Source organism: Camelus ferus, chromosome 1 (assembly GCF_009834535.1).
Source record: "Camelus ferus isolate YT-003-E chromosome 1, BCGSAC_Cfer_1.0, whole genome shotgun sequence".
Classification (NCBI taxonomy): Eukaryota; Metazoa; Chordata; class Mammalia; order Artiodactyla; family Camelidae; genus Camelus; species Camelus ferus.
Genome location: NC_045696.1, coordinates 22,135,527 through 22,151,035, shown reverse-complemented (window position 1 = coordinate 22,151,035; position 15,509 = coordinate 22,135,527). Strand labels below are relative to the sequence as shown.

Here is a 15,509-nt window from a genome sequence, read left to right as displayed (position 1 = left end):
TCTGTGCCTGTTACAGAAGCAGGGTTTTTATGACCTAAGGATAAGTTTATGAATAGGCATTTGTATGATGGTTGAAGAAACAGCATTTTTTATTAGTTGTCTCCTGCTTTTTAAACTAAAAGATCATCTGTGATACAGTCCATTTAATTAATATGACACGACTATTTGAATATATAATTTCTCCTTTCATGCAGATACTCTTTAGAATGGAGGCTGTTTGGAGGCAAATCTGATACTTAGAAACCCAAACAAATGGGAAAAATCATAAGTGATAAGATCATACATTTTGTAAACAGATGCTAGACTTACTAAATGCTGGAGCTAGTGGCTAGGCCTAGACCCTGTTAGCCAAAATGCCTGGTCTCAAATCCCAGCTTTGCCACGTACAACTGTATGATGTTGTCAGCTTGGTCTTGTTGTGCCTCAGTTTCCCATCTGCAAAGTAATGGTACCCACCTCTTGGATTTATTAAGAGGACTAACTCATTTAACATATATAAATAATTAGTGGTTGTTAGACCACCTTTTGTGATTATTATTTGTTATTATCATTTAGTCAAAGTTCCTCTGGTCAGATATCCTGTCTTCCAGTCTAATTTTCTTTCTTTTATACTGCTGCTACCCAGAAAAGAGCAGTCTGTATGTTCAAGTGTGCCACATTATGCTGGTAAACACAGACACTGAAAGTGTGTGTGTGTGTGTGTGTGCGCGCGCGCGTGTGTCTCTAAATATGGCAGTCTGTACCTCAAATAGTACAGAAGGGTCCTTCAAAGCCACGTCTTTGTCTCCTTCCATCTAGTCTATTCTAGGTGCCTCCTCAGTGGTCTCTCCCTGGCCATCACATTCAGGCACCCTGCCCCAGAATGACCTTTCAGAGAAATGTTTGACCTTTTCTCCTAGTGGAAGTTGTAAGGTCGCCAGTGATATAATTGGCAGTTAAAAACCTTCTCGAAGAAACATTTTGGTCAAACAGCTTGTTGCAGGCTCTGTTTGCGCAAGTCATCTGTGTGAGGCTTTGGAGTTTGGTGACTCATCAGTACTGGTAAAGGTCACAAATACCAGTCCAAGACCAGGAACATGCCTCCGAAAAGTGTACATTTTTATAAGTGATACTAGGTTTTTATCACTGACCACAATCAGCATTGGATTTACTGTTTTAATCTTTAAGAGTCTTGCTCTGTTCCCGAAAACGAGAAAAGCACTTTTACCTTAGGCCAAAATGTAAATGTGTGGCATGTTCTTTTCCCCAGGCAAGTGACTCACTGCAGATGTAATGACAAGCTATCCTTCAGTTTGAGAGTTGATCAGTGAACTGGATGTGGAGCTGCAGGAAATGTGCAGTGTTAGGAAATTAGATAAGCAAGAGTATGTCTAAAATAAGCCTCTACTTGTTAAAATAATCTACTAGCCCAGCTAAAGTTAATGGTCATCAGAATTTGGAAAGCACGTATTCATAGATTCAATTCATTTCCTCAGCATTAGTTTAATGAGCGTCTGCTAACTAACAGTCCCTGTGCAAGGGATGAGCAAACGACACAAGGAGATACTGTCCTTGCCCTTAGGGCATTTTCAGTCTTTGCTGGAGACTGACCCTAAATGAATGCTTGCCAAAATAGAGCTATAAGCAAAGTATTATGAGAGCACAGAAATTTGGAGAAATCATTTCAGAAGATTGGATACTTAGAGTGGGTCTTAAAAAGTAAAAAGAATATTCTGGAGAGAGTGTGGGGGCAGGGCAATCCAGAAAGAGCCAGAGAGCATCTATAGAGGCAGAGAGATAAAGGATGTATATCCGAATGTTTGTTTAGATGTGTTTGGGGAATTGCCTGGAGGGAACATTTCATAGACAAGTGTACTGAGCAATAAATTAGTGAAGTAACTGAGTCCAATGGTACAGAACTTCGAATACCCTCCTGATGGGTTTGAACCCCGCCCTCAGGCATCATACCATCGTATATTTTTTAAGTAGGAGTGTGACATGGATAAATCTGTCTTTGAAAGCTTGCTTGGGAGACAGCCTGGTGTATGGATCAGTAATGGGGAGGATTGGTATATCAATATATATAGGGAGAGTGTGTTAGTCAGCTCAGGCTGCTGTAACAAATTCCATAGGCTGGGTGGATTAAACAACAGATATTTACTTCTCATAGTTTCGGCGGCTGGCAAGACCAAGGTCGGATGCTGGCCATTCGGTTCCTGGTGAGGGCTCTCTTCCTGGCTTACGGATGACTGCCTTCTCACTGTGTCCTCACAAAGTAGAAGAGCGAAAAAGGGAGAGACAGAGAAAGGAAAGAGGGAAAGTGCAAAATCTCGTTTCTCTTCTTCTTCCTCTAGAGGCACTAATCCCATCATGGGCCCCACCCTCTTGACCTCAGCTAAACCTAAATACCTCTCAAAGACCCCACCTCCTAACACCATCACATTAAGGGTTAGGGCTTCAATATATGAAATTTTGGGGGTGGGACACAAACATTCAGTGCAAAACAGAGGGGAATGAGAAGGCTTCTTAATAACCAAGGTGTTACATAGCAGGGTTAGAATTGACGCTGAGATAGTTTAGTCATGGTGGCAGAGATGCTCCTAGACATGTTTTGAGGGGCAACATTAATAGATCTTAGATGATTGGTTAAATGTGAGACCGAATAGAACGAAGGGTTAGAGTTAAGGATTAAAACTGTCAGTATAATGATTAAATACATAAGCACAAGTGTTAAACTCCCCGAGTTCACTCCCGGTAACTGTGTGATGTGGAACTAGGTTCTTAAATTCTCCGTACCTCAGCTTCCTCATCTGTAGAATGGGGCTAATAATCATACTTACCTCACAGAGAAATTGTGAAAGTTAAATATGATAATGGGTTTAAAGCACTAAGAACAGTCTTTGCTCTTCAATAAGACTCTACAAATGTTAGCTGGATAGTATTTTATTACCAACGGTAACTAATAATTGTATTCACTAATTTTTTGAATTGCCAAAACTGGCTTTCTGATGTGAGAAAGGCACTTGCTGTCTTCAGGTTCTGATGGGAGCTGTCCTTGTGGCTTATCCTGGTTGCCGTCCAGAATGAGGACATCTAAGGCACCCTCTGGACTCGGCAGCAGTTGCCTTGGTTCAGACTACGCTTTGCTCTTCTTTGCAGGAAAGACTTGTTCTGCTTTTTCTTTTCCCACCGTTTTCCTCTCCTGGCTGTTCCTGTGGTCACTCAGAGTGCAGAGTGTGGAGAAGTAATCCTACAATTCCTTCAGACAGAACATCTGTGTGACAGAAGTAAAAGCTAGGATCCCAGGTGAAGGTGGTGTCATCTCATGGGAGCTCAGGAGATTTGGGGTTCAGTCCTTGCCTCTGAGGCTAATAAGGTCTATAGAGAGTTTGGAAGTTTCATAAGCAGTTCAGGCCATCTAAGGGGGAGAGATGAGATCAGCAGTGTCCAGTCGGCACTTTGTAGATACCCAGGGTCTGCCAGTCACTCAGAGCTGCTGCCAGGCTCTTGGTGGTGGTTCTGGGGACCTGGGGGCAGGGGTCGTCTCTGAGAAGGATGTGGAGCAGCTGTGCTGTGATAATCTCCACCGTCTTTCACGTTGAGGGTGGCAGCCACTCAGCTTTCATATATGTTACACCTCAGTTGTTCTTGAAGGATTTTTTTTAAGAAAGTGCTCTCCTAAAATAAGAGCAAATCAAATCAAAGCTATGAGGCTCTGAAAGGCCCCTTTAGCACCACATATTAGTGGTCTCCTGTGGTATTTCTGTATCTCACTTGCTGATTCACTTTGTGCTCTGAGATGAGCCCCATCCGTGTCATTCTGGGACAGAAATTGCATCCATATTCTGAGGAAAAGCAGGGGCGACCCTGCAGGCTGTGCAGTCTGCTAGCTCGTGTGTTGTCTGTATAGGTGTGAAGCTGAGAAGAGGTGGAAGAAGCAAAGGAAATGTGGTTTTGCATGTTGCTGGCTCAACTCTCCCTGCCTTATCTTTTCTGTTGAGTGTGGGAAACTCCCCCAACCTCTGGGCCAGCACTGCACCAGAACCCACCTTTTTCTGGTGTCTTGTGAGAAGCAGTGGTTGGTCACGGGACACTCTCCAGCTCTCCTCCCACCCAGGACTAGGTACATTTCTTTCAAGAATGTGTGCCGCTGGCTGGCAGTGTTTCAGACTGAGTGACATCTTCCTCTGATGCAAAATAACTGGAGAATTACTTGTGGCAGGGAGTGGGGGGAAGTAAGAGAGAGCAAGGAAAATAAGACAGGTACAAACCAAAATTCAATATTCTAAAACCTTCAGTGATTTATCTAGAATTATTGGGTGTTGAATCTACTAGGGGCTGTATACATCTTTTACTTTTTGTATAAAATTCAGTCTTCAAATAATTTAAGACCTAACACCAGATTAAGAGAGAAAAAGAGAATTAGATAACTGTCTTTGTTACACAAAGGATTACTTACAAAATAATGAAAAGTCCCTCTCAGCCCTCTTAGAATGCATAGAAAATTCAGAATAGTGTAAGAGTCTCCTGAGTACGTTCCCTCCTCTGGAAATCCTGGACACCTGAGCTGAGGGGTTTCCAGTGCTGCTGCTTGGGGGCAGTGCCTGGATGAGGTAATGCCAGATCCATGGTTTCCAGACTTTTTCAATTCAGGGAACATTAAAATAAAATGAAAAATAGTAACCAACTATGATGGTTAATTTTATGTGTCAACTGGACTAGGCTTTGGTGCCCAGTTGTTTGGTCAACACCAGTATAGATGTTGCTGTGAAAATATGTTTTAGATGTGATTAATATTGAAATCAGTAGACATTGTATAAAGCAGATTTTACTCCATGATCTCCATATTGTGGTGGGCCTCATCCCATCAGTTGAAGGCCTTTAGAGAAAAGGCTAAGTTTCCCTGAAGGAGAAGGGATTCTGCCTCCAGGCTACTTACAGGTTTAAGACTGCAACATTAACTCTTGCCAGAATTTCCAGCCTGCCCTACAAATTTTGGACTTTCCAGCCCCCACAATTGTGTGAGACAATTTCCTAAAATCCATCAACCCTTACCCCCAAGTCTGCCTGTCTATCTATTGTCTGTCTACCTACCCTACCTACCTACCTGCCTATCCCTATTGGTTTTGTTTTTCTGGAGAACCCTGAGTGATGCACCCATGTAAGATTGTGGTTTAAAATTTAACCAAGGACTCAAAACCAAACAAATAAATAAAAATGGTAACTTACCATCTACTGTTGTTATTGCTTGAGCGGAAAGGATAATTTTCTACTCCCATCATAGGAAAGATGTAATCTCAGAATAAAGGACAGTCCGATTGACTGAATAAATTATGTCCTATCAAACAGCTTACTACACTGCCTTTACATTTTTCATTTTCCATGCACAGGTGGAAATGTCTGGGCCAGTCTTTTGTGCTGTAGGTGACCCAGCTTCTCACTGTGTGGTAGAAGCACCCCCCACTGTTACTCCTAAGAGAACAGTCTCCCCAAATATTTTCCCCTGATATGAGCTGCTTATGAGCCAGGCTCCTTCCACCATCTTTGCTCTTTTGTTACAGATGATGATAGAAGTATCTTGCTGTAAAAGCACCTCATTGTTTCTTCTTAATAAAACCACACTTCCTTTGTGTCCTTTCAGTTCAGTTCTGTGTTTATGCAGAGGCTGAGGAAATTTTCTATCACGGGTTTCTTAAAATTTATTATCCTTATAGAGTGTAAGAGCTGGAAGTTTCCCTAAAAATCACCAAGTTCAGTTTCACTTTCGACAGGCGAGAAATCGTTGGCTAAGAGAGGTGGAGTGGAGCCCAGAGTGGCAGAGGAAGGTTAGAACTCAAGTTCCTGAATTTCAGTTTAGCAATGGCCCTGCTCATCATAACTTCCTCTTCTTGTCTTCGCCACTTTCATTTCAGTTGACTTCCCCCTAGAAGAGCCCTTCTCTTTTTATATCTCTTTTTCTTTGCTTTGAAGTTACAGATCTGAAACTCTGTGTTTAGCTGTGCCTTGGCTTCTTCCGTGTTCTGTATACCAGTGGCCTCTAATAAACCCCTCTTTATCTGGACTACACATTTCCACACTTTCTTCTGCTGAAGCTTGATATCAACTGACCTGTAAGGGCTTGGGCTTCAAAACAGTCCTTAGTCCATCCACTCTTGCCTGTAGGACCAACTTGAAATTTTCTGTTGGGTATGGTTTTGTGAATTTTTGAGCCACAAATTTATCTGAGTTTCAGATTCTAATCTGTTTTCAGTAGTGCTCTCAGTTTAGTTTACTCCAATTGCAAAAATATTCCTCTGTATTTACAGCAACAAAATCTGAATGCAAATTCAGAGAAATTCAATCCATGGCAAGCCATGGGTGCCAATCCCCACGTCACGTAATCAGTCTGGCAGCCCTCCCTGTTGTAGTCAGGACCTTTCCCATCCTTACATGGCAGCTGCTGAGCCCAACACTTCTCTCTTGAGCTTCTGACCCCATCTTTTCCTTTTCTCTCATAGAAAATAGAAATAGCCAGGTAGGGACTTTCTCACCTTACTCTCCAGTGACTCTCACTTGAAGACTTTCATCTGCAGTTTTATCTTCTCCAACTCAAAGCCTGAGACGACCCTAAACCTCTTCAAAGATGGTCCATTCTAGGTGTGTGATACTGTTCTGCCTCTTCAGGATTCTGGTCCTTTGATTATTGCTACCTTTCCATCTTTAGCCTTTCCACTACATCTGTCTTCTCAGTATTTATTCATGTTGAAGTGCTTCCCAGGTTGAAACAAAACAAAACCTTGGGCCCACAATCCTGACTTCCTCACTTTCCTGGTTAAACTTTTTAGAGGTTACTTCAAATCTACCACCCTACTTCCCCACCCACACTTCCACTCATTGTGATCTACTTCTGCACCCCTAGGTCCAATTAAAACTGTTCTCATTGAATCCCTTGTTGCTAAATCCAGTGGACCTTTTTCGATCCTCATATATTTATCTCTGGGCATAACCCTTTTCAGTTGGCCAATAAAGACTTGTTGGCTTTTATAATCCCTTAGACTCAAAGCCTACAGGGCTTATTAAGAGTTCCTGGAACACAACAAAATCTCAATTTGATGAAATAATTAAAATGGAAAATAGGTGGGAGCCAAATGGTAAGGGCTTTTAATGCTGAGCTGTGAGGGTTGATTTTTATTCTCTAGGCAGTAGCAATCTAGAGAAGTCTGAGCAGGGAAGAAGTGTTATCACATCTTTTGGGAAGTAAACTCTGGGACAGTGGATGGTTTGGAGCCGTGGGTTGCAAAGTGCTGTGTAGACCAGCAGGATCAGCATCACCTGGGAATTTGTCAGATGAAATTCTTGGGTCCCACCCTTGACCTGATTCAGAAACTCTGGAGGGGCAGCCATGTGACGTGTGCTTCATGAAACTCAAAGTTAGGGCACCACTGGTTTCGAGGAGAAGCAGAACAAGTGCTAGTCATCAAATGCCTGAAATAGTCATGGAGGTGTTGTGGACAGTGGGGTACATGGAGACAATGCATACTATTCAGTCAGTGGATGAGGGCCTTGGGCATTTTTTAGGGGTGGGTAGGTCGCTACTGATTTAGAGGACACGCAATCCTTGTGCTCCCTCTGAAGTCCATGCACTTGTTCATTCAACAAATGCCTGCTGGGCTGGGGTCATTTAGTACTACCAGGGAGAACACAGGCCAAGCCCAAAGCTAAAGTTATGGTCATCATTATTTCCTCCAAGATGCTGGTAGACACAAACTGTGAGCACTTTCAATAATTAGAGGAGGATAGTAAGAAGTTCTCCAAAGTCACCCCACCTGTGAACAGTGAATGCTTTAAACAAGAAAACTGACATCTATGTTACCAAAAGTTTTAATTTCTCTTCAGAATCTTCCCATCAGTTTCAGCTGACCCAACAGGCAGACCATGTCCTGAGGAATAGTTTAGGTATGTGGTGGCTCTCAGCAGCTCACTTCAGAAACCAGTTTTGTAAGATCTCAGAGTGGGAGAGCATTGGACATGGAGCCAGTGGATGAAGTGAGGTGTAGTAGAATTCTCAGTTGAGAGCCTAAGAAGGTAACTGGTTGATTTAGGCTGAAAAGGAGTTTATTCAATGGGCAGAGATCACCCAGGAAGCTTGGAAACCGGGCAGCAACAAAGGTGATTAATCAGCTGCCAGATTCATGACCAAAGTCACACAGAGCAATGGCTACTCAACACCAGATGCCAGGAGCTTACCCGTTGCCCCCACTAGATGTGGGTACCAGACGTTTGTTTCCCCTGTTGGTAGTTAAGACGCTGCTGCTCTCAACATGGATCCTCCTTTATCCAGTTTCTTTGCTTTACCAATTAGGGCGGAGTATCCCAGATGCAAGGGAGGTCAGGTTAAGCTTTTGTTTCTACAGGTAAAAGTGGTCTGTGCCAGTTGAACACTGGAATGGGATTCAGATGCAGAGCATCCCCACCCTCTGGCCAAAAAAAAGAAAAAAAGAAAAATCCACTGATGTGAACTTGCAAGTCATGTGGAATTTAAGATAGAAGGGATCTAAGACATCTAAATGAGATTCCAAAGATGAAACCTTTTGAAAACTTTTAACAGTAATTGAGAATCCCAATTATATAAATGATTTAGAAGGCGTCATTCTGCCTGCAGCTCTCCCTTCTTTCTACCCAGCATACTCACACCTACTTGCCAGTCTCAGACACCCGCACAGAGTTCCAGGTCCTATAATGACGTTTAAAAATGAGGACAAAGAACAAAGGCGATGGAGCTGCAGTAGGCTTACATGTTTGCTTTAGCGTAGCGAATTCAGGCTTAGAAAAGTTTAAGGGATGAATTTCCCTTACATCACAAGGTAGTTAAAGCTACACAGGAGAACAACTTCAACTATGGTCCGGTGCTCTTTCCAGTACTTTCTCCAAACCAGACTCTCTATCTTTGCTGCCTCTTCTGGAAAAAGAGTGGTTGGACTGTTAAACTTTGAAGAGACCTTAAGGACGATTAATATTCTTTTAGCAACCCATTAAATGTTTCAATTCTCAAACATCCCTTATTTTGTAATCTGCCTCTGATCTCTTGTACAACTGTCTTTGTTTCTTAGTTCTAAGTTATTTATTACTACAAAGTATATAAATTACTTTAACAATTATTTGTGGGAAAAATTGTAATATAATATTCAGATTCATAAAGCTAACCACAGGTAATTTGAATACTTTAATTTCTATTTTTACTATCACTTTAAAAGCCAATTTAAAAATACTTGTAACAGCTTTATTTATATGGTCCTAAACTAGAAACGACTCAAATGTCCATCAACTGGTGAATGGACAAACAAATTATAATACATACAACAGAAGACTAGTCAGCTAAAAAAGAGAAAATGAACTACTGATCCTTGCGCTAATATAGATGAATCTCAAAGCTGCTAGATGAGTGAAAAAAAGCCAGAGGCAAACGAGCACATCCTGAATGATAACATTTATGTAAGGTTGTGAGGCAGGTAAGTGCAAATTACGGTGACAGGGATGAGAACAGTGGATGGGAAATGGGGACTGAAGAGATTCCAAAGGGGCCCAGAGGGGTGATGGTTACACAGTTGCATACATCTGTTAAAACTCAAACACACTTAAAACCTGTGTACTTATTGTATGTAACGTATACTCCAATTTAAAAAGTAGCATAGACTGTGTCTAGAAAGACAGGAATCTTATTTCCTGCTTCTGAATTCTTGGGGCAGAGGAAATATTAAGTATTAAAGAGAGATTCTCACAAAAAATTAAGATCAGAAACTGTTAGATAACAATTTTAAGTAGGATCCATAAGCCTGAAAAACAAAACTTTGTCTTTAGGTCAATCATTAAAAAAAATACGTATACTTGAAATTATCCACTGAAGCTAACAGATAATAAAATATTTATTTTATTGTTGTAAAATTAAAAATAGTAGACAAGCATATGTAGTTACAGTCCCAAAGCAGAGCAATACAAATATATAAATTATTGCAGTTTTAAAAGGAAAGTATAACAGCCAAGTAATTTCTAAATAAACTGTTTTGAAACCAACTTGGTTTTTATCACTGCAGCTTCATTTTCTTTTCCCAAATGTCTCAGCACAATTTTGTATGGATTTCTAGTCAGATTTAAAGCAATGTTAACACAAACACACACACACAAATCATAAAAGTAGGAATGGCATTTAACAGAAGTCACTACTGAACACTTTCTAAACTGCCTCTTTTGAAGTAGCAGAATGGAAACGAACATTCTACACATGGTTCAGGAAAGAAACACATTTACTAAAATTCTCTTAACTTTTTGTGCAGTTGAGGGAAGTTCAATTAACACTTTTGAAGGGAAGGTGGAAGGCAATACTCATCATGATTTTTTAATCTGCTTTACTTTCGTAGGGTTAAAACTGTGGGCTAATTCAATATCACTAAAATGCACTTAGTAATCTGGATTCTTAAAAAGAACAGGGAAAGTGTATGTTACAAACTAGTGGCTAAAGAAATCTTAATGCTAGAGACTTGCTATGATATGGTTCATAGCAAGGAGATGGAGCTGCATAATAGGTCAGACTACATTATAACAGGGGCAATTATGAAAGAATGAAGTGAATGGAAATTCCAAGAACAACATTACAGCCCTCTTCCAAGACACCTTTGCTTGGGCCAGAGCCCAATTACCTTATTATTCTGGTAAATAAACTCTCTCCCACCCCACTACCACCAATTTCCTCAAATAATTATTTCCACCAACCTAAAGTTAAAAATGCAATTAAACATTGGAGTGAATTCAATTATCTTTGCTTTACAGTCACATCTGAACAGAAGATATTTTTTAAAAATACTGTGGAGTACTAAACTTTTTATTAAGTACTTAAAAATACTCAAATATCTGACCTTAGCATAAAAATAACACTAAAAGAACTTTACACTGTACCATTTGAAAGTTTTCATGTCATGTAACCTAATTTTATGGTCAATAACCTGAACCTCCTACTAAGCTACACAAATAATTTATTCTTTAAAAGTTCCTACTGAAGTTTTGAGCATATACATTTTGCATTCCATTTTACATTAGTAACACAAGCAGATTTCGTCTAAAACAAGACAAAATAAAACCAAAACTGGTAAACATTGATCCCAAAATATTAAAAAAAAAAAGACACCCAAAGCTAGCAAGCCTCAAACAGTGTAAACACTAAAAAATATATAAACAAAAAGAATGCACTTTAAACCACTTTCAGTGGTAAAGAATACAGTAAACTAAAAAACCCGAGAAATCTCAAGATGCTTGTCAAGATGCCAACAACAAAATAGAATATATTTTGACTCTATTTCTGAAATCACTTCCCAACATGACCTTATTTAAAAAATAATCCTCAAATATATATAAAAATGGGCACTTTGTGGTAAAATGAACATATAATTTGAAAAACATTAATAACATTATCTCGCTCCAACACTGTATGTTAACAAACTACACAGTGAAACACAACACAGTTCTGCTGCCTGTGTGCATCACCTAGTATTGGTGTCTTACGTGCATGGCTTTAAAAAAAAAGACTACTTTGGACACTAAATGCTAGGATCAAAGGATGATAATCACAAAGTAAATAAGAGTTTTAGCTTAATTAAAAGATTGAAAGGATTTTAAATCTTCAAGGAGAACAATTTTGTGTGGTCAAAATCGCTTTCAACTTCAAACTGACTTTTTAAACTTAATACAACTTGTCTAGTTGTAAAATCGAAAGAGAAAAAATATTAATCATTTCACTCCCCTTAATTAAGCTCTGAAATTGTTGGTAATGGCTGACTGGCAGTCTTTCTTGTCATTTTTGAAACTGAAGGTATATTTGAGATTTTTCTTCTAAACTTCCTCAAAAGTACTAACAATTATGCAGAAAAATAGCCAAATATGGTAACCAGCATTCGTGGTATTTCATATTCTCTCATGGTAGATAGAACTCAGCTTTATCCCATTATCCTTATTTTAGCATATGCAATAATTGCATATTCAAGAAGACTAACATAGGAATATAAAATATGTTTACCAAATATTTGGCTGTGCAAAATACTTTTGACGAAATTTTTCTTACTAGAATATCCATCCAAATTAAGTACTAGTGTGAGTACCAGCACCGCAGATATTTTTTAAGAGCACCTTTCCTTTGAAGAGCTTAAATAGAAATATCTAAATGGAGTAAATCAGAGTCCCCAGTTAAGACCTTGGTACACGTACGATCCCATCTAATTGTGCCAAACTCACTAGTAAAACTACATATTTGCCAGAAACTCTCTAGGAAATAAGCAAACACTTTCTTTGGGTAACAGTGTTGTATCTGGGACTGCACCATATGGCTCATATTCTGGAAACAAGCTGCTACTTACATCAAATGCAACACATACCAAACTTTTAACGCCTGTCCCTAAGTGATCTCACTAGAAGCACAGATGTGTGCAAGCACACTGGCTGGTAACATTCTTAATGAATTGTGCCAAAAAAGAGTAAACTCAAATTTGAAAATAGGACCACAACAACAAAGCACTGAGATACTTACTGGGATCACCAGGAATGTCTTTATTCAATTTATAAACTGATAGAATTTTGATATTGCACACACTCAATTTAAAGCTTATTAAAACTAAGGCAATGCAGCCTCACTCCCTGGATTTTAAATTCATTTTGCAGGACTCAAAGAACTGAGAGAAACTGAAAGTATCTTTCAAAAGCTCCCTCCAAAAAGCAGTTATGTCATATTTCAGAAACAAAACAAAACAAGACAAAACAAAATCAGTGAGATACCAATTAATATCCTCAGGTAAATTTAACACATTTTAGCATCGTAAAAAGTTGTTTTCTACTAGACTGAGGTGTTTCTTTGCTTAGTCAAATACTGTTTGTGTTAAAGACTAAAATCAGACCCAAGCTAGGGCAGGCTGCCAAATTCAAGGCAAAAGTCATTCGCATCTTTACGCACGAAGCTGCCAAGTTAATGGGCTTTTCTGTGGATTCTTTCAAGCAAAGGATCTTACGTCGTAAATATATTCTAAGCACCAGTTGAAAATAGAATTCAGAGCCCATTTTAATTTTGCACTGGTTATAGCTTTTACTATAATACGTTATTTGAAAAATCATCTAGCTGTTTGAGACAAACTATTAGTTCAGAACTCTTTGGAAACATGATAGACAACAAATAAGAATATCCTTCTAAAAATGAGCTTATTTTTTTGAATTAAGAGTTTTATTTTTCTGTGTCAAACAGTCTTCTCTTTTCCTTTAGATTCTGAAGTTTAGAAAAATACCTCACAATGCTTTCTTTGGGCAATACTTTCAGTGATGCTGATAACAGAATTTGGACAGCTGAAGGATTCTTGAACCTTTATCCAAACTGGCACACAAAATGATTTTAATTTTTTTCAAAGATAGGACAACAATTTCATGGCACATTCAATTTGAAGACAGATACTACATTTGACTTGGAAGTGAGGCTTGACTTAAACTCTGTCCAAATCCTAACACATCAAAGTCATTAGAATGAAAGCAATAATGATGTAGATAGGCTTTTACTTCTCTGAAGACAAGCTGACATACAAACACTAGATCAGCACTTCTTCCTGAACTAATTCATAACTGCTTTTGTTAGAAAAAAATAGTATCTTTTATTTCCCTGCATACCTGCTTTAAAAAGTTATTAATTCCTCTTTCATAAGAGTTATCAGAAGCCAGAACAATTCAACTAGATAGATTTCTATGCCAAAATACATTTATCTTTGGAAAACAAGATAACAGTTGTAAAAACAGTATATTAAGAGAATAAAATGCAACGATCTGAAATATGGGTAACATACTCACACATGAAAGTGTAAATATAATATACAGAGCCATTCAAATACATATTTATAAAGAGAATGAAAAGTTACCTAAAATAGTATTTTTATATATAAAATTTTTGTATTAAAATATTGCTCATAATAAATAAGAGGTGGTATTATGAATTCCATTTCCCTCTTAGAAGTTTAGTAGTTCAGACTAATCTAAGAACTCTGTAAACCTTCTATTGTTTTGACAGGTGAATTACATTAAAATATGCTTAATAAAATCACACTGTAACAGTATATTTAAGTAGTCACCAGTGGTAAAAGTTAGGGAGGGCCATTTCGTAACTATGGGAAAAAAAATTCCCAAAATGAACTAAAATGATTAACCCTAGAAGGCTAGAGTGTAATGATCTGCCTTATTTGACAAAGATGTTAAATACTGCCTTAAGCTTTGCAAATTTAATGACCATAAAATAACTGACCATAACTCTCTCCAACTTCTTCCGAGTGTGCATGCCTGGCAGACCAAAGAACGGCAGGGCATAGGAAGTGAGTGTAAGTTTAGTTCAGTTGTTTATGGGTAGGTGTGACTTCATTCCTGTTCGTCCCACTTGCAGACATGGTAACTTGGAATAGTTCTTGAGAAGTTGTTCGATGGCAACGTGGCGGACGTGGAGCTGTGAGGCCAAAGAATCTTTTTCTTGCACTTGGTGGGCTAACTCTTCAAAAACTTCTGTTAAGAATTAAAAAGTAGTTCCATTTTTAGTACAAAGAAAGTTTATCCTCTGACATATTTCAAGTCCTCTAACTGAAATGAATGCACTGGACAAACATTTGCAATGAAAGTGGTTTGACTACGAAGAAACAGTTGTGTTCCGATCATCCTAGGAAGCTGTATAGTTTGCGTAGCCAACTGGAACACTGTATTCCTCTTCTCCCTCAAATGAAACGTGCGAGTCATAAGAATGACTACAGAGACGCACAGCAGAAAAGGCAGGTGCAACCACCTGAGACGCTGCTCGATGTGAATACATACATAGGTCCAATCAGTATCTAATGTGACTTACGAACAGCAAGGTGCCCATTAGTATCCAGGTGTGGAAACCCCTCTAAGAGGATCTGGAATCAGACTACCTGGATTTTTGAATCTTTGTCCTGACTTGTAAGAGTCTCAGGCAAGTAACAAACTACGTTTTAACTTCCTCTTACGTATAGCCCCAATAAGAAAGTAAGCACCTCACAGGGTTACTGTAAGGATTAAATAAGACATACTTGTAAGTATTTACCATAGAATAAGTACTTGATAAATATAAGCAGCTATTACTATTATTTTACTATTCTGAGAGGCTGAGTGGTCAAAAAAGACCACACTAATTTTGGAGCTAAAAAGACAGAGGTTAGAATCCTTACTCCATTACTGACTGAATGCATGATCTCTGTAAGTAAGCAACGTCTCTGAAGTGCCATTTCCTCACCTAAGTAGGAACTGTGGGAACAAAAAAAGAGACATTTGGGGAATTTGGACACTAACTGTTAACTCCTAACATCATCCTATTTGATGTTAACAAATTATTAGCTGTTTTTTTTTTTTTTTTTTTTTACGGTGTGACAATGAGGTTATCATTGCCTAAAAAAAAAGTTACATTTTGGAGAAAATCCTGAAGTGTTTACGGACAAAACAGTATGTTGTCTGGGATTTGTTTCAGAATAATATGTGCT

At 38.8% G+C, this 15,509-nt stretch overlaps 2 protein-coding genes across 5 annotated transcripts in view; one reads left to right on the top strand and one right to left on the bottom strand.

Moving 5' to 3' along the window:
- The window catches only part of LOC116662776, a 212,847-nt gene that overhangs the window by 101,225 nt on the left and 96,113 nt on the right, over window positions 1-15,509 (top strand). The window lies entirely within an intron of this gene.
- Window positions 7,824-15,509, bottom strand: part of C1H21orf91 (chromosome 1 C21orf91 homolog) — a 31,934-nt gene continuing 24,248 nt past the window's right edge. For 2 of the 3 annotated variants that reach the window (XM_032477081.1, XM_032477076.1), the window contains exon 5: window positions 9,864-14,523. In XM_032477081.1, coding sequence (XP_032332972.1) covers window positions 14,357-14,523 — 167 coding nt within the window. In that variant the 3' untranslated portion in view covers window positions 9,864-14,356. Of the gene's footprint in view, window positions 8,436-9,863; window positions 14,524-15,509 lie in introns of those variants that run through there. The other variant, XR_004318802.1, reaches the window with a different exon arrangement.